The sequence below is a fragment of the Salmo salar genome, chromosome ssa09 (assembly GCF_905237065.1).
Source record: "Salmo salar chromosome ssa09, Ssal_v3.1, whole genome shotgun sequence".
NCBI classification, from domain to species: Eukaryota; Metazoa; Chordata; class Actinopteri; order Salmoniformes; family Salmonidae; genus Salmo; species Salmo salar.
Genome location: NC_059450.1, coordinates 14,567,181 through 14,587,012, shown reverse-complemented (window position 1 = coordinate 14,587,012; position 19,832 = coordinate 14,567,181). Strand labels below are relative to the sequence as shown.

At 44.1% G+C, this 19,832-nt stretch overlaps 1 protein-coding gene across 2 annotated transcripts in view; it reads left to right on the top strand.

The window, feature by feature from the left end:
- The window catches only part of eipr1 (EARP complex and GARP complex interacting protein 1), a 79,038-nt gene that overhangs the window by 16,145 nt on the left and 43,061 nt on the right, over positions 1 to 19,832 (top strand). For both annotated transcript variants that reach the window (XM_014210324.1, XM_045723415.1), the window contains 2 exons: positions 11,760 to 11,922; positions 18,298 to 18,397. In XM_014210324.1, coding sequence (XP_014065799.1) covers positions 11,760 to 11,922; positions 18,298 to 18,397 — 263 coding nt within the window. The remainder of the gene's footprint in view (positions 1 to 11,759; positions 11,923 to 18,297; positions 18,398 to 19,832) is intronic.

Genomic DNA, 19,832 nt, shown 5'->3' with positions numbered 1-19,832 from the left:
TAAAAATATTCCAAAACATGCATCCTGTTTGCAACAAGGCACTAAAACAATACTGCACATAGTTGATTTTATTAAAACACATAGGGTGTCTATCTATGGGAAAAATACACATTTAAAAAATTTCAGCAATCGATTGGCCGAAAGAACAGACGACCTATGGTCGGCCAAGATTTTTTTTAGTCTGGGTCAGACCTAATCCAAACACACCAACACAGTCGTGAAGAGGGCATGACGATGCCTCTTCCCCCTAAGGAGGCTGAAAATAATTGTCATGGGCCCTCAGATCCTCCTTTTCAAGCGTTGTGGTGGCTGCATCATGTTATGGGTATGCTTGTCAGTAGAGCTAAGCACAGGGAAAATCCTAAAGGAAAACCTGTTTATCTGCTTTCCAGCAGACACTAGGAGACAAATTCAAATCAAATCAAATTTCACTTTACCTTACTTATGAGTCCATTCCCAACAAATCAAATCAAATTTTATTGGTCACATACACATGGTTATCAGATGTTAATGCGAGTGTAGCGAAATGCTTGTGCTTCTAGTTCCGACAGTGCAGTAATATCTAACAAATAATCTAATAAATTCACAATGACTACCTTATACACACATGTAAAGGGATGAATAAGAATATGTACATATAAATATATGGATGAGCGATGGCCGTGCGGCATAGGCAAGATGCAGTAGATGGTATAGAATACAGTATATACATATGAGATGAGTAATGTAGGATATGTAGACATTTATTAAAGTGGTGTTATTTAAAGTGACTAGTGATACCTTTATTAAATCCTCTTATTAAATGTATTAAAGTGGCCAGAGATTTCAGTCTGTATGTTGGCAGCAGCCACTCTATGTTAGTGATGGCCTTGAGATAGAAGCTGTTTTTCAGTCTCTCGGTCCCAGCTTTGATGCACCTGTACTGACCTCGTCTTCTGGATGATAGCGGGGTGAACAGACAGTGGCTCGGTGGTTGTTGTCCTTGATCTTTTTGGCCTTCCTGTGACATCGGGTGCTGCAAAATACCAGTCTCGTCGTCTACAGTGAAGAGGCGACTCTGGGATGCTGGCATTCTAGGCAGAGTTGCAAAGAAAAAGCCATATCTCAGACTGGCCAATAAAAAGAAAAGATTAAGATGGGCAAAATAACACTGACACTGGACAGGGGAACTGCCTAGAAGGCCAGCATCCTGGAGTCGCCTCTTTGCTGTTGACGTTGAGACTGGTGTTTTGCGGGTTTAAACCGTACCAGCCAGCACCCAAAATTAGTACCGGAACTTATTTCAGTCCAAGTCAAGCAATGACAAGAAGCCTACTTTATGAAGTTTCCACTGGATCAGAGCATGACATGTTTCCCTTACACGCTGTGGTTATCGAAATGGAGAGTTGGAAAGATGTTTCAAATACATTAAGGAACTAGTAGAAAGAGGAGGAAGGGAAGCGCTACTAAGGTACACAATAGTAACATTTGGTAGACAGAATGTGCTCTTTGGTAAAAGGGGTGAATTGGTCATCAACACCCTAGATCTTTGTATGGCATGTTCAATAGAAACAAAGTTTTAAAAATCCGATGCGTTTCGGGCACTATTGTAAACTATTGTAATTTTCAATGGATGTAAAAACAGACTGTTTGCTTGCTGTTTTGAGGTGAAGAAAACATTACTTTGAGAAGCTCCACACGTCATTAGTGGTGGTCCGTTAAGGCAATCACAAATACTATCAGATCCCCAAATAGGCACATTTATACGCCTACATCTGCGCGCAGGCCAGGTAGCCTACAGGCCTACTTCTATGCGTGAGCATCATTACTCAACATTGACAGGAGTGCTCCAAACAAAATACAATAACTAAATTGACAGAACTCGTAATTGGAATTATATAAACCAAAAGTTGTTTCTCACAAGTGTAGAATAGGTTGTGCGCTCTGCAAACAATGTGTCCACTCTGACAATGAGAACAGGAAGACTGGAATAATAATATTGAATGCATTAAAATAAATGACCGTAACCAATGTAACAAACATTGTAGATAAAACAATTAGGAATTAACGGTAATGTACTACTGGTGATATGTATTGGGGAATTGATATATTGTATTGGGAATGAAATAAGTTCCGGTACTAATTTTGGGTGCTGGCTGGTACGGTTTAAACCCGCAAAACACCAGTCTCAACGTCAACAGCAAAGAGGCGACTCCAGGATGCTGGCCTTCTAGGCAGTTCCCCTGTCCAGTGTCAGTGTTATTTTGCCCATCTTAATCTTTTCTTTTTATTGGCCAGTCTGAGATATGGCTTTTTCTTTGCAACTCTGCCTAGAATGCCAGCATCCCAGAGTCGCCTCTTCACTGTAGACGACGAGACTGGTATTTTGCAGCACCCGATGTCACAGGAAGGCCAAAAAGATCAAGGACAACAACCACCGAGCCACTGTCTGTTCACCCCGCTATCATCCAGAAGACGAGGTCAGTACAGGTGCATCAAAGCTGGGACCGAGAGACTGAAAAACAGCTTCTATCTCAAGGCCATCACTAACATAGAGTGGCTGCTGCCAACATACAGACTGAAATCTCTGGCCACTTTAATACATTTAATAAGAGGATTTAATAAAGGTATCACTAGTCACTTTAAATAACACCACTTTAATAATGTCTACATATCCTACATTACTCATCTCATATGTATATACTGTATATATTGTGATATGCACTCCCAATCAAAAAAAAATAAATCACACAATGAAGTTATGAAACAATGAACGGGTGAGAGCGGATTCTGGAGAGAGAAGTGCATCTGGGCGCATGGTCAATCTGACTGTGCATTGGCCGTGCAGCATTTACGGGGATATGGCCTCAGCAGAAGTCAGGGCGTTCCTACTTATTGCGCTTCGCGGAGCAGTGCAGAGCTGTTGTCAAGAAAGTGATTTTGAGTTTGTGTTTATATTGGATGTACCGCCCCCACCTACCGTCAACCAATTTGGGAGGTGCATTGATATGCTCGATTTGGCCACTGCATGCCCCGCAATTGCTTCACACCCTCCATATGAGGCCTCCGACCACATTTTTGAATCAAGCATACATTGGCTTTTAGTCTAGGCCTCCGCAATGGACTAGTTCACTGAGATGGGCTCAAATATATACAGTACCAGTCAAAAGTTTGAACACACCTACTCATTCCAAGGTTTTCTTTATTTTTACTATTTTCTACATTGTAGTATGAAGACATCGAACTATGAAATAACACGTGGAATCATGTAGCAACAAATCAAGATATATTTTATATTTGAGATTCTTCAAAGTAGCCACCCTTTACCTTGATGACAGCTTTGCACACTCTTGGCATTCTCTCAACCAGCTTCATGAGGTAGTCACCTGGAATGCATTTCGACTAACAGGCCTTGTTTGAAGTCAATTTGTTGAATTTCTTTCCTTCTTAATGCATTTGAGCCAATCACTTGTTGTCACAAGGTAGGGTTGATATACAGAATATAGCCCTATTTGGTAAAAGACCAAGTCCATATTATGGCAAGTCCATCATTACTTTAAGACATGAAGGTTGGTCAATCCGGAAAATGTAAAGAGTTTTTCAAGTTTCTTCAAGTGCAGTTGCAAAAAACATCAAGTGCTATTATGAAACTGGCCCTCATGAGGACTGCCACAGGAAAGGAAGACCCAGAGTTACCTCTGCTGCAGAGGATAACTTCATTAGAGTTACCAGCCTCAGAAATTGCAGCCGAAATAAATGCTTCAGAGTTCAGGTAAGACACATCTCAACATCAACTGTTCAGAGGAGACTGCGTGATCAGGCCTTCATGGTGGAATTCCTGCCAAGAAACCACTACTAAAAGACAAACAATAAGAGAATTTATTGGGCCAAGAAACACGAGCAATGGACATTAGACCAGTGGAAATCTGTCCTTTGGTCTGATGAGTCCAAATTTGAGACGCAGAGTGGGTGAATGGATGATCTCTGCGTGTGGTTCCCACCGTGAAGCATGGAGGAGGAGGTGTGATGGTGTGGGGGTGCTGTAACGGTCGTCGTAGGAAGTGGACCAAAATGCAGCGGGTACATGAATGCTCATCTTTATTTTATGATGAACATTACACAAAAACAACAAAATGAAAAAACAAACGACAGCTAGACAGTCTTGCAGGCTAAACATAACAATGCAAAAACAACCTCCCACAATAAACACACCCCTATACATAGGACCTACAATCAGAGGCAACGAGGAACAATCTCAATTAACTAAACACCCTAGATCTAACATAGAACCTAACCAAAAACCCCGGACTAATCTAAACAAACACCCCTCTACAAAACACATATACCAACAAACCCCGAACCACATAAAACAAACACCCCCTTGCCACGTCCTGACCAAACTACAATAACAAATGACACCTTACTGGTCAGAATGTGACATTACTACCCCCACCCCCAAAAGGTGCAGACCCCGGATGCACCTCACACAAAAAAATTTAATAAATAAACACAAATAAACCCCCCAAACTAAAGGGAGGGAAGGGAGGGTGGCTGCTGTCTCCAACGGTTCCCGTGCTACACCCCCCCCCTCCCCAAACCTCCACAGGAGGTGGCTCAGGCTCTGGCCTTAGTCCCCCACCTAACCTGTCCACCCCCGCTGAATGCCTCTGGCTGAAGCGCATTGCTGTAGACCTCGGGCAGAAGAGCGACTCTGGGAGCTCCGGACTGTAGGGCGACTCTGGGGGCTCCGGACAGTAGGGCGACTCTGGGGGCTCCGGACAGTAGGGCGACTCTGGGGGCTCCGGACAGTAGGGCGACTCTGGGGGCTCCGGACAGTAGGGCGACTCTGGGGGCTCCGGACAGTAGGGCGACTCTGGGGGCTCCGGACAGTAGGGCGACTCTGGGGGCTCCGGACAGTAGGGCGACTCTGGCTGCGCCGATTCCGGACTGTAGGCCGTCTCACTCGGTTCCGGACTGTAGGCCGTCTCTAGATGGGGCACTGTCGCCGGACACTCTGGACGGGGTACTGTCGCCGGAAGCTCTGGACGGGGTACTGTCGCCGGAAGCTCTGGACGGGGTACTGTCGCCGGAAGCTCTGGACGGGGTACTGCGCACTGAAAGCCTGATGCGTGGGGCTGGTAGTGGAGGTACCAGACTGGAGACACGCACCCCAAGGCTAGTGCGAGGAGCAGGAACAGGACGAGTTGGACTGGGCTGACGCACTGGAAGCCTGGTGCGTGGGGCTGGTACTGGAGGTACCAGACTGGGGAGACGCACCTCAGGGCTAGTGCGAGGAGCGGGAACAGGATACACTGGGCCGTGAAGGCGCACTGGCGGACTCGAGCACAGTACTGGCACCACCCTTACTGGCTGGATGTCCGCTTCCCCCTGGCAAATGCGGGACGCTGGCACCTCGCACACCGACTTGTGAATGCTCGGCCTCGATGCCGTGCGTATCACTCCATAGCACGGGACCTGACCAGTAATAGGCTGCCTCCGATAAGCACGGGGAGTTGGCTTGGGGCTTAACCCTGTCCCAGCCAAACTACCCGTGTGACCCCCCCCAAAAAAACATTTCTTGGGGCTGCCTCTCAGGCTTAAATGCCAATCGTGTACCCCTGTAACAGTCCCAGTTTTCTCCAGCCTTCCTCCATGGTCCCTTTCCGGCTAATATCTCCTTCCATGTCCACGACTCAAAATAATTCCTTTCATGCTCCTTACTCCGCTGCTTGGTCCATTGTTGGTGGGAGGTTCTGTAACGGTCGTCGTAGGAAGTGGACCAAAATGCAGCGGGTACCTGAATGCTCATCTTTATTTTATGACGAACATTACACAAAAATGAAAAAATTAATGACAGCTATACAGTCTTGCAGGCTAAACATAACAATGCAAAAACAACCTCCCACAATTCCCACAACAAACACACCCCTATACATAGGACCTTCAATCAGAGGCAACGAGAAACAGCTGCCTCCAATTGAAGGCCCAATCTCAATTAACTAAACAGAACTAAACACCCTAGATCTAACATAGAAATACACAACATAGAACCTAACCAAAAACCCCGGACTAATCTAAACAAACACCCCTCTACAAAACACATATACCAACAAGCCCTGAACCACATAAAACAAACACCCCCCTGCCACGTCCTGACCAAACTACAATAACAAATGACCCCTTACTGGTCAGAAAGTGACAGGTGCTTTGCTGGTGTAACTGTCAGTGATTTAAAAAAAAAAATGTTATTCAAGGCACACTACCACAGTATTCTGCAGCAATACGCCATCCCATCTGGTTTGGGCTTAGTGGGACTATCATTTGTTTTTCAACGGGACAATGACCTAACACACCTCCAGGTTGTGTAAGGGCTATTTTACCAAGAAGGAGAGTGATGGAGTGCTGCATCAGTGCTGCATATGTGGGAACTCCTTCAAGACAGTTGGAAAAGCATTCCAGGTAAAGCTGGTTGGGAGAATACAAAGAGTGTGCAAAGCTGTCATCAAGGCAAAGGGTGGCTACTTTGAAGAATCTAAAATATATTTTGATTTGGTTACTACATGATTCCATATGTGTTATTCCATAGTTTTGATGTCTTCACTATAATTCTACAAGGTAGAAAATTGTAAAAATAAAGAAAAACCCTTGAATGAGTAGGTGTGTCCAAACTTTTGACTAGTACTGTGTATATATACACTACCGTTCAAAAGTTTGGGGTCACTTAGAAATGTTATTGTTTTTGAAAGAAAAGCTAACATTTTTGTCAATTAAAATAACATCAAATTGATCAGAAATACAGTGTAGACATTTTTAATGTTGGAAATTACTTTTGTAGCTGGAAACGGCAGATTTAAAAAAATGGAATATCTACATAGGCTTACAGAGGCCCATTATCAGCAACCGTCACTCCTGTGTTCCAATGCCACGTTGTTTTAGCTAATCCAAGTTTATCATTTTAAAAGGCTAATTGATCATTAGAAAACCCTTTTTCAATTATGTTAGCACAGCTGAAAACTGATTTATGAAGCCATAAAACTGGCCTTCTTTAGATTAGTTGAGTATCTGGAGCATCAGCATTTGTGGGTTCGATTACAGGCTCAAAATGGCCAGAAACAAAGGACTTTCCTATGAAACTCGACATTCTATTCTTGTTCTGAGAAATGAAGGCTGTTCCATGCGAGAAATTGCCAAGAAACTGAAGATCTCGTACAATGCTGTGTACTACTCCCTTCACAGAACATCGCAAACTGGCTCTAACCAGAATAGAAAGAGGCGTGGGAGGCCCCAGTGCACAACTGAGCAAGAGGACAAGTACATTAGAGTGCCTAGTTTGAGAAACAGACGCCTCACAAGTCCTCAACTGGCAGCTTCATTAAATAGTACCCGCAAAACACCAGTCTCAACGTCAACAGTGAAGAGGCGACTCCGGGATGCTGGTCTTCTAGGCACCAATAACTTTCTAGAGCTGGCCGCCTGGCCAACCTGAGCAATCGGGGGAGAGGGCCTTGATCAGGGAGGTGACCAAGAACCTGACGGTCACTGACAGAGCTCCAGAGTTCCTCTGTGGAGATGGGAGAACCTTCCAGAAGGACAACCATCTCTGCAGCACTCCACAAATTAGCCTTTATGGTAAAGTGGCCAGACGGAAGCCACTCCTCCATAAAAGGCACATGACAGCCCGCAGAGTATTTTGTGTAGCTTACTTACTTCTCGTGTTCTTATTTTTATTTATTGTGTGTTTTTGTTCTACCTTATGTTATTTGTAGTACTACATTGATATTGATTACTGCATTGTTGGGTTTTGAGCTTGCAAGAAATGGATTTCACTCTACTTGTGCACGTGACATTAAAATTTGAAGCTTGAAAATAATAGTGAGTAGTTAGAGCAGGAGCGAGTCAAGTGAGAGAGTCATTTATACCGTGGCATTGTTGAATACTCATTTCTAATTTGCTTGAAGGGCATACTAGAGCATACAATATTTAAGTGATATTGCCCGAGAAGCCAGTGTCTCGGTCCGGCAAACCGTGCTAATATATCCTCCGAACACCGGCTTCGAAGGCGTTATCACTTTTATACAACGGGTTACCAATATATTCTGGCCGTCATGCATTCTATCGGTTCGGTTGCCAGAGATGCGACACAGTTGTTAAGTCTTTTTGTTGTAAATCTATGGACGCGACCCAGTCGTTCATTCTAAATGTTCCGTTGCCATGATGGCTGGCAACGTTCTTATCCTTTGCTTGGTAGCTAGCCAGCTGTGGCTAACACAGTCACGGAAAACAGTGCAGCCAGAATAACAGCAAAGTAGCTGAATTTGCATTTTCTAGTGATTTTGGGTGGGATACATCCATAACAAGCTAATGATGTGCAATTTTGCCTGGCATAGAACATTTGCTCTCTTGCCAGGCCACTGTTCAGAAGAGATGGCCAACTACACAGCTAACATAATGACTTCAAACTGAAGCTGGAATGACAGTAAACTATCTGTATTTCTGTGTTTTTATATTCACATTTCTTTGTATAGGTCCATTAAAATGATGCTGATTCATGATTTCGACTGGCTGAGAAGAGCTGCCAGCCTGTCTGTCTCGTCCTGACTACCGACACGTTCATTACTATGGGACAGCTGGATATCGAATTTCAATATTGAAACAATGTTGCAAATGTCAGAGAGGTTTATACAAATCTCCGCTGTTGAAAACTAAATGCTAGTCTAAAACAGACGGGAGATCATGTCTAGATGCTTTTTACAGTGTAGATCTAGTATATAAATTGCCTGGCTGAGCTGATGAGACAATGGATTTAGCCAGTGGTAACTTGTGAAATAGACACTGGCTGGAATGCGGTTTTAACCAATCAGCATTCAGGATTAGACCCACTCGTTGTGTAATGCACGGTATTATTCAATGGCTATGAAATTCATTCTTATATGTTCTATGTTTGAGCAGCTTTTGGAAACAAAAGTTGAATTGAAAACATTATTGGCATTGTTGAATTCGATTTTCTTAATAGCATACAAGGACTGATGGTTTGGTTAGCTAAGCTAGCAAGTCTGTTTGTTTGGTTACCAAGGCAACTATTGTAGCTATCTATACTGAACAAAAATATAAATGCAACAATTTCAACGGTTTTACTGAGCTACAGTTCATGTAAGGAAACCAGTCAATTGAAATGAATTCATTAGGCCCTAATCTATGGATTTCACATGACTGGGCAGGCGGCGCAGCCATGGGTGGGTCAGGGAGCGAATAGGCCCACCCACTTGGGAGTCAGGCCTACCCACTGGGGAGCCAGGCCCAGGCATTCTGAATGAGTTTTTCACCACAAAAGGGCTTTATTACAGACCGAAATACTCCTCAGTTTCATCAGCTGTCCGGGTAGCTGATCTCAGACAATCCTGCAGATGAAGAAGCCGGATGTGGAGGTCCTGGGCTGGTGTGGTTACACGTGTTGTGCGGTTGTGAGGCCGGTTGGACATACTGACAAATTCTCTAAAACGAAGTTGGGGGAGGCTTATGTTATAAAAATTAACATTCCATTATCTTGCAACAGCTCTGGTGGACATTCCTGCAGTCAGCATGCCAATTGCATATTCCCTCAAAACGTGAGACATCTGTGGCATTGTGTTGTGTGACAAAACTGCACATTTTAGAGTAGCCTTTTGTTGTCCCCAGCACAAGGTGCACCTGTGTAATGATCATGCTGTTTAAGCAGCTGTCAGGTGGATGGATTATCTTGGCAAAGGAGAATTGCAGACTAACAAGGGATGGAAACAAATTAAGCTTTATGTGCATATGGAACGTTTCTGGGATCTTTTATTTCAGCTCATGAAACATGGGACCAACAGTTTACATGTTGCGTTTTATATTTTTGTTCAATATAGTAAACTTGCTAGCTACTTCAGTGGATATTGAACACATTTCTAGCAGTACATTTCTAGCGGTATATCCGTTAAATTATACCCCATGGCTTCTGTCATAACCTCTACGTAACAGCCACTGGCAGCCTGTGGCGCGATTTTCAAAACCTTAAAAATCCTATTACTTCAATTTCTCAAACATATGACAATTTTACAGCTATTTAAAGACAAGACTCTCGTTAATCTAACCACACTGTCCGATTTCAAAAAGGCTTTACAACGAAAGCAAAACATTAGATTATGTCAGCAGAGTACCAAGCCAGAAATAATCAGACACCCATTTTTCAAGCCAGCATATAATGTCACCAAAACCCAGAAGACAGCTAAATGCAGCACTCACCTTTGATGATCTTCATCAGATGACAACCCTAGGACATTATGTTATACAATACATGCATGTTTTGTTCAATCAAGTTCATATTTATATCAAAAACCAGCTTTTTACATTAGCATGTGACGTTCAGAACTAGCATACCCCCGCAAACTTCCGGGAATTCGCTAACATTTTACTAAATTACTCACGATAAACGTTCACAAAAAGCATAACAATTATTTTAAGAATTATAGATACAGACCTCCTCTATGCACTCGATATGTCCGATTTTAAAATAGCTTTTGGTGAAAGCACATTTTGCAATATTCTAAGTACATAGCCCAGGCATCACGGGCTCGCTATTTAGACACCCGGCAAGTTTAGCACTCACCATAATCATATTTACTATTATAAAAGTTTGATTACCTTTTGTTGTCTTCGTCAGAATGCACACCCAGGACTGCTACTTCAATAACAAATGTTGGTTTGGTCCAAAATAATCCATCGTTATATCCGAATAGCGGCGTTTTGTTCGATGCGTTCCAGACACTATCCGAAATAGTAAAGAAGTGTCGCGCGCATGGCGCAATTCGTGACAATAAAATTCTAAATATTCCATTACCGTACTTCGAAGCATGTCAACCGCTGTTTAAAATCAATTTTTACGCCATTTTTCTCGTAGAAAAGCGATAATATTCCGACAGGGAATCTCCTTTTCGACAAACAGAGGAAAAAAATCCCTAAGGCGGGGGCGGTCGGGTCATGCGCATAAGCCCAGTGTCCCTTGATCGGCCACTTGAGAAAGGCGATAATGTGTTTCAGCCTGGGGCTGGAATGACGACATTCTGTTTTTTCCCGGGCTCTGAGCGCCTATGGACGACGTGGGAAGTGTCACGTTAGAGCAGAGATCCTTAGTAAATGATAGAGATGGAAAAGAAGTTCAAGAAATGGTCAGACAGGCCACTTCCTGTAAAGGAATCTCTCAGGTTTTGACCTGCCATTTGAGTTCTGTTATACTCACAGACACCATTCAAACAGTTTTAGAAAATGTAGGGTGTTTTCTATCCATATGTAATAAGTATATGCATATTCTAGTTACTGGGTAGGAGTGGTAACCAGATTAAATCGGGTATGTTTTTTATCCAGCCGTGTCAATACTGCCCCCTAGCCCTAACAGGATAATTAACTCTGGGCTCTATGCGTTCTCTGGAAAATAATGAAACTCCGTCGAAGGTTAGTGCCACTCCGCTAGCGCGTCGTGCAACACACCTACCACGTCATGGATTATTTTCCATAGAATGCACAGGTTGATGATTCCTTACGTATATCACAGGACACTAAGGAAATGTATTTGAATGAAAGCACCTACAGGGATCTAGCTGCATCAGGTTTTTTTAACCTTCGTAACCTGGTCCCTGATGCGGTCCCACAGACCTGGTCCCTCTGTACCACTATACATTCTGGTTTTCATTCTCAAATCCATATTATGAGTGAGTCCCCACCCACCTCAGGTGTCTAACACTGACTTTGTCTCCTGTCCACTGCAGCCAGTGAGAGTCGCGTAGTGACGTGTGGGGCTGTATGGAGGATGCCCCCAGAGTGGGAGTCAGGGAGCCACGAGTCCCCAGACGACCCCCACAACTCCCACAACCCCCAGAACCTGGAACTCCTCTGTCACCTTGACAACAGCGCCCATGGCAACGCCTCCAGGTAGGCTGCTCTGACTGTCGCCTACAACTACAATACTGTATACAACACAGTTATATCTATTCAACCCTGAAACTATAGGGTTTCCACGACCCCGTTTCGATACTTTTCTCTGCTCTTTTCTCCTTTGTGTTCTTTTTCCCCTCTATTTCCCCTCGTTCTCTGTTCCTCTATCTCGTCTTCTCTCCTTCTCCCCCTCTGTCTCTCTCCCCTTCTCCATTTGACTCTATCTCTGTGTATTTTGTCTTTCTAAATCTATGGTCCTGCCTCACCATGTATACCCCTATACCCGCTTATCTTCCTCTATCTTTAAATCTTTCTATCTCTCATTCTCCCTCTTCATCTCGTTGTTATCTCCCTCTGTCACTTGCCCCGTCTCGCTCTCTCTCATGTACTACTGAAGTGTATCCTGGTCTATACTTTACAATACTATGTTGTGAAGTGTTGAGTGACCTACATATCCCAGGGCTCAGCCACTGCTCAGGCCGTTGTCTTATATGTAGCTGTATACACTATATTCACCATCCATTTATGGTGCAGGAAAATAACATCAATACTCGTCCCTTTTTAGACTTCAGTAGCTGCCTCATCCCTTTGGAAGGAAGATTGCATTTTGGCGTTCCAAATTAAATACCCCATTTCCATTTTAAGAAACTTCCCTGAGCAGTATTTAAAAAAATATATTTTAGAGGCTGCAATTTATTTTGTGCATGTGTGTTTGTGCAAAAGCCTTCAGTTGGGTGAGTGAGGTGGGGCTCTGTGGTGGAGATTGATGGTTCTGCTGTCTGCCATTCTGACACCTCCAGAGCTGCAACACTCTCAAGGGCATGATAGTGTGTCTGTGTGTGTGTTCTGTGAGTCTTGCAGCCTTCGCTTTGTTGTATTGGCTCTGAGAGATGGATGGCTTTGGTTTGGTGCCCACCTCGTCCATCTCTTTCATGCTGCAACCCCCGCCGTCTCTGACTACGCTGGCAGGAGCACAGCAACCAGCAGAGGGTGTGTTTGTGTGTGTGCGACTATGTGCTTGTTTAAGTGTGTGAGAGAAGGAGTACATGAGAGTGTCTGTATGTACATACTGTATATTATCAACAGGGCTCTCAGCGGTGAGGATATACTGCCTGATGTAGTGTATTTCAAGGAGAAAATAGACTAAGAAAGAGCACAGGAAGCTGTTTTTAATGTACTGTATGAGAGTCTGAGTGGGTTCAGATCACTTATTACCTTCCTTCCTGTAGGTATGTACGTCCTTTATGCCTTTTATGGCCGTACCTCAGTCCCTCCTCAGTCTTGCTGGACTAACATTTGGGCTAGTGTCGTGTTGTGAAGCGTGGCTGGAATGAAGTAACAGACCCACAAACTCTGGCATGGCTACATTTCTCTCCCTTTGCTTTGGGGAGCCAAGCGCCTCATTTCGATTTGGAGCAGCACCAGGCTCAGGAATCAATTCCCATTGAGCGATTAGGACTAATCATAGCTTGGCTGGGCACCATGAGGAATCATAAAGCTCAACAGGCACACTGTTTTATTTTTTCACGGGAGGGTGTGACGGGAGGGGGGTAAGTGTGTGTGTCTGTGAGCATGTTTGTGTAGCCTTTGTGTACAGGGGTGTGTGTATGCCTGTATGTGTGTTTGGGCGGCGGGGGCTGGTGATCACAGTGCACAGAGTATGATTTGCACTCAAAGGGACTTTTAGTCAATCAATGTTAGCCCGATGGGATCTCAGGCAGCCACACAGTCATATGCAAGCCAGTCAATACTGTCAGTACTGTTAGGGGCCGTGGAGACCAGTATTCTAACACACTTTCAATTGGACACATTAACTCTGCTTGGCTGATTAATCCTGTCTCTACACACGCACGTACCTGCACACACACACTTTTTAAATTGCCCATATTTTGTCCTTCTTAGTTCCTATCTCCCTTTCTCTCTTCAATCTCTCTCCCTCTTCTACTATCTCTGTTCCCATCTCTGTCTCTCTCCCTTTTCTATCTCTCTCTCCCACCCTTCTCTTTTCTATCTCTCTCTCCTCCACTGAGTCTTTCTCAGGCCTTGCCTTGGATCTACAGTGCCTTCGGAAAGTATTCAGACCCCTTGACTTTTTCCACTTTTTTTAACGTTACATCCTTATTCTATAATTGATTAAATAAAACAATTTCCTCAGCAATCTACACACAATACCCCATAATTGTCACAGCTGTCTTCAGAAATGGACCAAAATGCAGCAGAGTTAGTGTTCAGCATCATTTAATTCAAAAAAAGATCAACTGGAACACTACAAAAACAAGAAAATACCGACAGCTAAACAGTACTGACAGCATATCACACTGAACAGAAACAATTACCCACAACCCCAAAGAAAAACACACACTCCTATATAGGACTCCTAATCAAAGGCAACTCAACACACCTGCCTTCAATTGGGAGTCCTAATCACCAACACAACCATTCACACACACAAAAACCCTGCCACATCCTGACCAAAACTAATCCAATTGCTCCCTCTGCTGGTCAGTATGTGACAATAATGACAAAGGGAAAACATTATTATTATTATTTTTTAATTTTAGCAAATGTATTGAAAACAAAAATCAGATACCTTATTTACATAAGTATTCAGACCCTTTGCTATGAGACTCGAAATTGAGCTCAGGTGCATCCTGCTTCCATTGATCATCCTTGAGAGGTTTCTACAACTTGATGTGAGTCCACCTGTGGTAAATTCAATTTATTGGACATGATTTGGAGAGGCACACACCTGTCTACAGTCGTGGCCAAAAGTTTTGAGAATGACACAAATTATACATTTTCACAAAGTCTGCTGCCTCAGTTTGTATGATGGCAATTTGCATATACTCCAGAATGTTATCAAGAGTCATCAGATGAATTGCAATTAATTGCAAAGTCCGTCTTTGCCATGCAAATGAACTGAATCCCCCAAAAACATTTCCAGTGCATTTCAGCCCTGCCACAAAAGGACCAGCTGACATCATGTCAGTGATTCTCTCGTTAACACAGGTGTGAGTGTTGACGAGGACAAGGCTGGAGATCACTCTGTCATGCTGATTGAGTTCGAATAACAGACTGGAAGCTTCAAAAGGAGGGTGGTGCTTGGAATCATTGTTCTTCCTCTGTCAACCATGGTTACCTGCAAGGATTGCTTTGCACAAAAGGGCTTCACAGGCAAGGATATTTCTGCCAGTAAGATTCCACCTAAATCAATCATTTATCGGATCATCAAGAACTTCAAGGAGAGCAGTTAAATTGTTGTGAAGAAGGCTTCAGGGCGCCCAAGAAAGTCCAGCAAGCGCCAGGAGCGTCTCCTAAAGTTGATTCAGCTGCGGGATCAGGGCACCACCAGTACAGAGCTTGCTCAGGAATGGCAGCAGGCAGGGGTGAGTGCATCTGCACGCACAGTGAGGCGAAGACTTTTGGAGGATGGCCTGTGTCAAGAAGGGCAGCAAAGAAGCCACTTCTCTCCAGGAAAAAAACATCAGGGACAGACTGATATTCTGCAAAAGGTACAGGGATTGGACTGCTGAGGACTGGGTAAAGTCATTTTTCTCTGATGAATCCCCTTTCCGATTGTTTGGGGCATCCGGAAAAAAGCTTGTCCGGAGAAGACAAGGTGAGCGCTACCATCAGTCCTGTGTCATGCCAACAGTAAAGCATCCTGAGACCATTCATGTGTGGGGTTGCTTCTCAGCCAAGGGAGTGGGCTCACTCACAATTTTGCCTAAGAACACAGTCATGAATAAAGAATGGTACAAACACATGCTCCGAGAGCAACTTCTCCCAACCATCCAGGAACAGTTTGGTGATGAACAATGCCTTTTCCAGCATGATGGAGCACCTTGCCATAAGGCAAAAGTGATAACTAAGTGGCTCGGGGGAACAAAAAATAATTTTTTTGGGTGCATGGCCAGGAAACTCCCCAGACCTTAATCCCATTGAGAACTTGTGGTCAATCCTCAAGAGGCGGGTGGACAAACAAAAACCCACAAATTCTGACAAACTGCAAGCATTGATTATGCAAGAATGGGCTTCCATCAGTCAGGATGTGGCCCAGAAGTTAATTGATAGCATGCCAGGGCAGATTGCAGAGGTCTTGAAAAAGAAGGGTCAACACCGCAAATATTGACTCTTTACATCAACTTCATGTAATTGTCAATAAAAGCCTTTGACACTTATGAAATGCTTGTAATTATACTCCATAGTAACATCTGACAAAAATATCTTAAGACACTGAAGCAGCAAACTTTGTGGAAATTAATATTTGTGTCATTCTCAAAACTTTTGGCCACGACTGTATATAAGGTCCCACAGTTGACAGTGCATGTCAGGGCAAAAACCAAGCCATAAGGTCAAAGGAATTGTCTGTTGAGCTCCAAGACAGGATTGTGTCCAGGCATAGATCTGGGGAAGGGTACCCAAACATTTATGCAGCATTGAAGGTCCACAAGAACATAGTGGCCTCCATCATTCTTAAATGGAAGAAGTTTGTAACCACCAAGACTCTTCCTAGAGCTGGCCTGTATTCCAAGCGTCACATCTAGAGGAAACCTGGCACCATCCCTACGGTGAAGTATGGTGGTGGCAGCATCATGCTGTGGGGATATTTTTCAGGGGCAGGGACTGGAAGAGTAGTCAGGATGAGGCAAAGATGAATGGAGCAAATTACAGAGAGATCCTTGATGAAAACCTGCTCCAGAGCACTCAGGACATCAGACTGGGGACGAAGGTTCACCTTCCAACAGGACAACGACCTTAAGCACACAGCCAAGACAATGCAGGAGTGCCTTCGGGACAAGTCTCTGAATGTCCTTGTTGCCCAGCCAGAGCCCCGACTTGAACCCGATCGAACATCTCTGGAGAGACCGGAAAATAGTTGTGCAGTGACGCTCCCCATCCAACCTGACAGAGCTTGAGAACATCTGCAGAGAAGAATGGGAGAAACTCCCCCCCCCCCAAAAAAAAAAAAACTGTTTTTGCTTTGTCATTATGGGGTATTGTGTGTAGATTGATGAAGGGAAAAAACTATTTCATAAATTTTAGAATAAGTCTGTAACCTAACAAAATGTGGAAAAAGTCAAGGGGTCTGAATACTTTCCGAAGACACTGTATAGCTCTATTGAGCTGATCCCTCACTGTAACTCTGTAGTCAAGCCAACCGGATTTATCTGTTTTGTCTCTATTCCCCAAAGCAGCCCAATCTGATTTTCCCCCCAATACCATGAGCGTGTGCATATGTTGCTATTGAATTAAACTCATCTGAATACAAAGCAGACGGAGAAACAGTTTGATGAGAAGGACGGAGGCGGGTGTCTCACCCAGGACTGTCTGAGATATATGGGCCTGTAAAGCTCCCCTCCCTGGCAGTCCTCCGTGTATTTACATATTCAGTCCCTACCAGGATGCCAAGCCGCCGCAGAGCTCAAGGTCAAATGCACATAACTTATTTTCTTTAATAAGAGCGGCTGGCTGTTGCCATAAAGGGGAAGAGGATCTTTCTCTCTCTCTTTTATGAATTAATTAATACTATTGGGAGGGCTACTTTTATAAATCTGGGGGTGGTGAATATATTGACTTCAGATTGGAGCTGTTTTTATGGAATAAATGAATGACAGACAGAGAGGAGAGAAAGAAAGAGAGCGACAGGTAAGAGAAGGACAGACAGTGCTGCTTCCTACACTGAAAGTGTGTGTGTGTGTGTGTGTGTGTGTGTGTGTGTGTGTGTGTGTGTGTGTGTGTGTGTGTGTGTGTGTGTGTGTGTGTGTGTGTGTGTGTGTGTGACTCCCAGCACCTTGGGAGGGCAGTAAAAACTGTCCCCCATGGTCCCTGGATTTACAACTTCCATAAACTCCTCTTCTCTGTTCCCTTTCTTCCTCTCTCTCCCCCTGTCCCGCTCTCCCCTCACAAGATATGCAAATTACTGAGTTGGATGAAATCCTGAGGAAGACTGTAACTTTGTCCCTCCCTCCGCCTCCTTCCGTCCCTTTATCTCTCCCCCACACACAGCACAGTGGAGGCTTCATGTTGTGTTGCTCCACACTGATGAATGACTCAGAGGAGATGGGCCAGTCTCATTTATCACCACTAGAACTAATGACATCAGTCTATAGCAGACACAGGCAGCTCTTATCATGCACTGTGTATGTGTCACACGCAGTAAATACTACATAGTGCTCATTTGACTACATACCATGGTAATAAACTTTCGTAATAAACTGCCGCCATTGGATGTGTGTGCGCGTTGTACTGTGGTTGTGTAGAAGAGCGTTTACCTTTTTTTTTCTCGCACTGATGTGTGTGTCATGTGAACTAACTCTCTCCCCTCGCTCTCTTTCTCGCTGTCTCTCTCTCTCTCTCTCTCTGCTGCAGTGTCCTGTGGGAGCCCATGGGAGATGGGAAGCGTGTGATCTCTCTGGCTGATAACCACGCTCTGCTCTGGGACTTGACGGAGAGCTCTACCCAGGCCACGGTGAGACACACACACACACCACCATACGTCTCCCCATACCCCATGCTCATTATTTGATAACCACGATATCAGACCGGTCTTATCTTGCCCTCCCTTCCCAACAACGGTGTTATAAGAACTGTCTAGGGGTGTACTCTGCTTGCCTCACCAAGATCACATGATTCCTTACTGAAACACACTGTATCTGGGCTAGCTTTAGTGTCCAGAGCAGTGGCTCCTGTGGGTGTTCTTGTGGACTTTCAGAGCTGGTTCACTGATGCCCCAATTCTCTTCTGCTGTTTAGCCACCTAAAATAGTTAACACGTGTCAAGTAAACCGTTTGCTGTTTTAACGACCCCCATGCAAGCTAGATATACATTGAGTATACCACATATTAGGAACACCTTCCTAATATTGAGCTGCACCCTCCCCCTCCACCTACTACCATACCCTTGCCCGTTCAGCGTCTGAATGGCACACATACACAATCCATGTCTCTGCGGTTCAAACTTATAAAAGACACACCCTCGTCCACTCACCCTCGCCTTTTGCCCTTGGGGGAATCCCCGTCACCATCTTGGAGGGCGGTCCAAATGATTAGCCAAGCAAGGGAAGTTTGTAACGTAAGCCCCTCGGCCAACGTTTTTAGTCGAGTTTGCGAGTGTACAATTATGTTCACTTCGGGACCAGAAACACCCCATAATTCAATTCGTGACGATTGTACAGCCGCTAAGAAAAGTCTGTGAAAACTTAAAAACAACATCAATGGAGAAGTTAACATACAAGTGTAGGTAAAAACGAATGCAAATCAGTTAGAAATTGTGCTACTAATGCACATGACGGCACAAACACGTCTTGTAAATATGTTTTTGTTTGGTTATCTTCTGGAAATTGTAGAAATAAAATATTTTCCTTTTTCAAAACGTTCCAGCTAGGCAGGCTAACGTTAGTTAGCTAATTCATTTGCTAGCTATCATACAGTAGGTATATATTAGTAATTATCTATTTAATATAAGTAGACATGCAATCATAATTGACTGTAGCGCATATAAAGTGCCCACAAGCTACCAGTGGCTGAAAACACAATCATCGCGGGATGAACGAGTGACAAATTTCCAGCCAAGGGCGGTCCATTTAAAAATAATTCCTTCCTCTCTCGCCCCCTTGCCCTGCAAGTGTACACTCGTCAGACGTCATGATACGTCATCAGAAGTGTCCACTTAATTTGAGGGCTGAGGGGATAGGGTGTGTCGGTTTAAGTGTTTGGACCGCAGCCTCATTTGTCTCAATCCTTCTCTGACCTGTCTCCTACCCTTCATCTACACTGATTGATGTGGATTTAACAAGTGAGGGATCATCGCTTTCACCTGGCTTCACCTGGTCAGTCTATGTCATGGAAAGAGCATGTTTTGTAAACTCTGTGTATGTTGAACTTTGCCCATTTCAAAGTTGAATG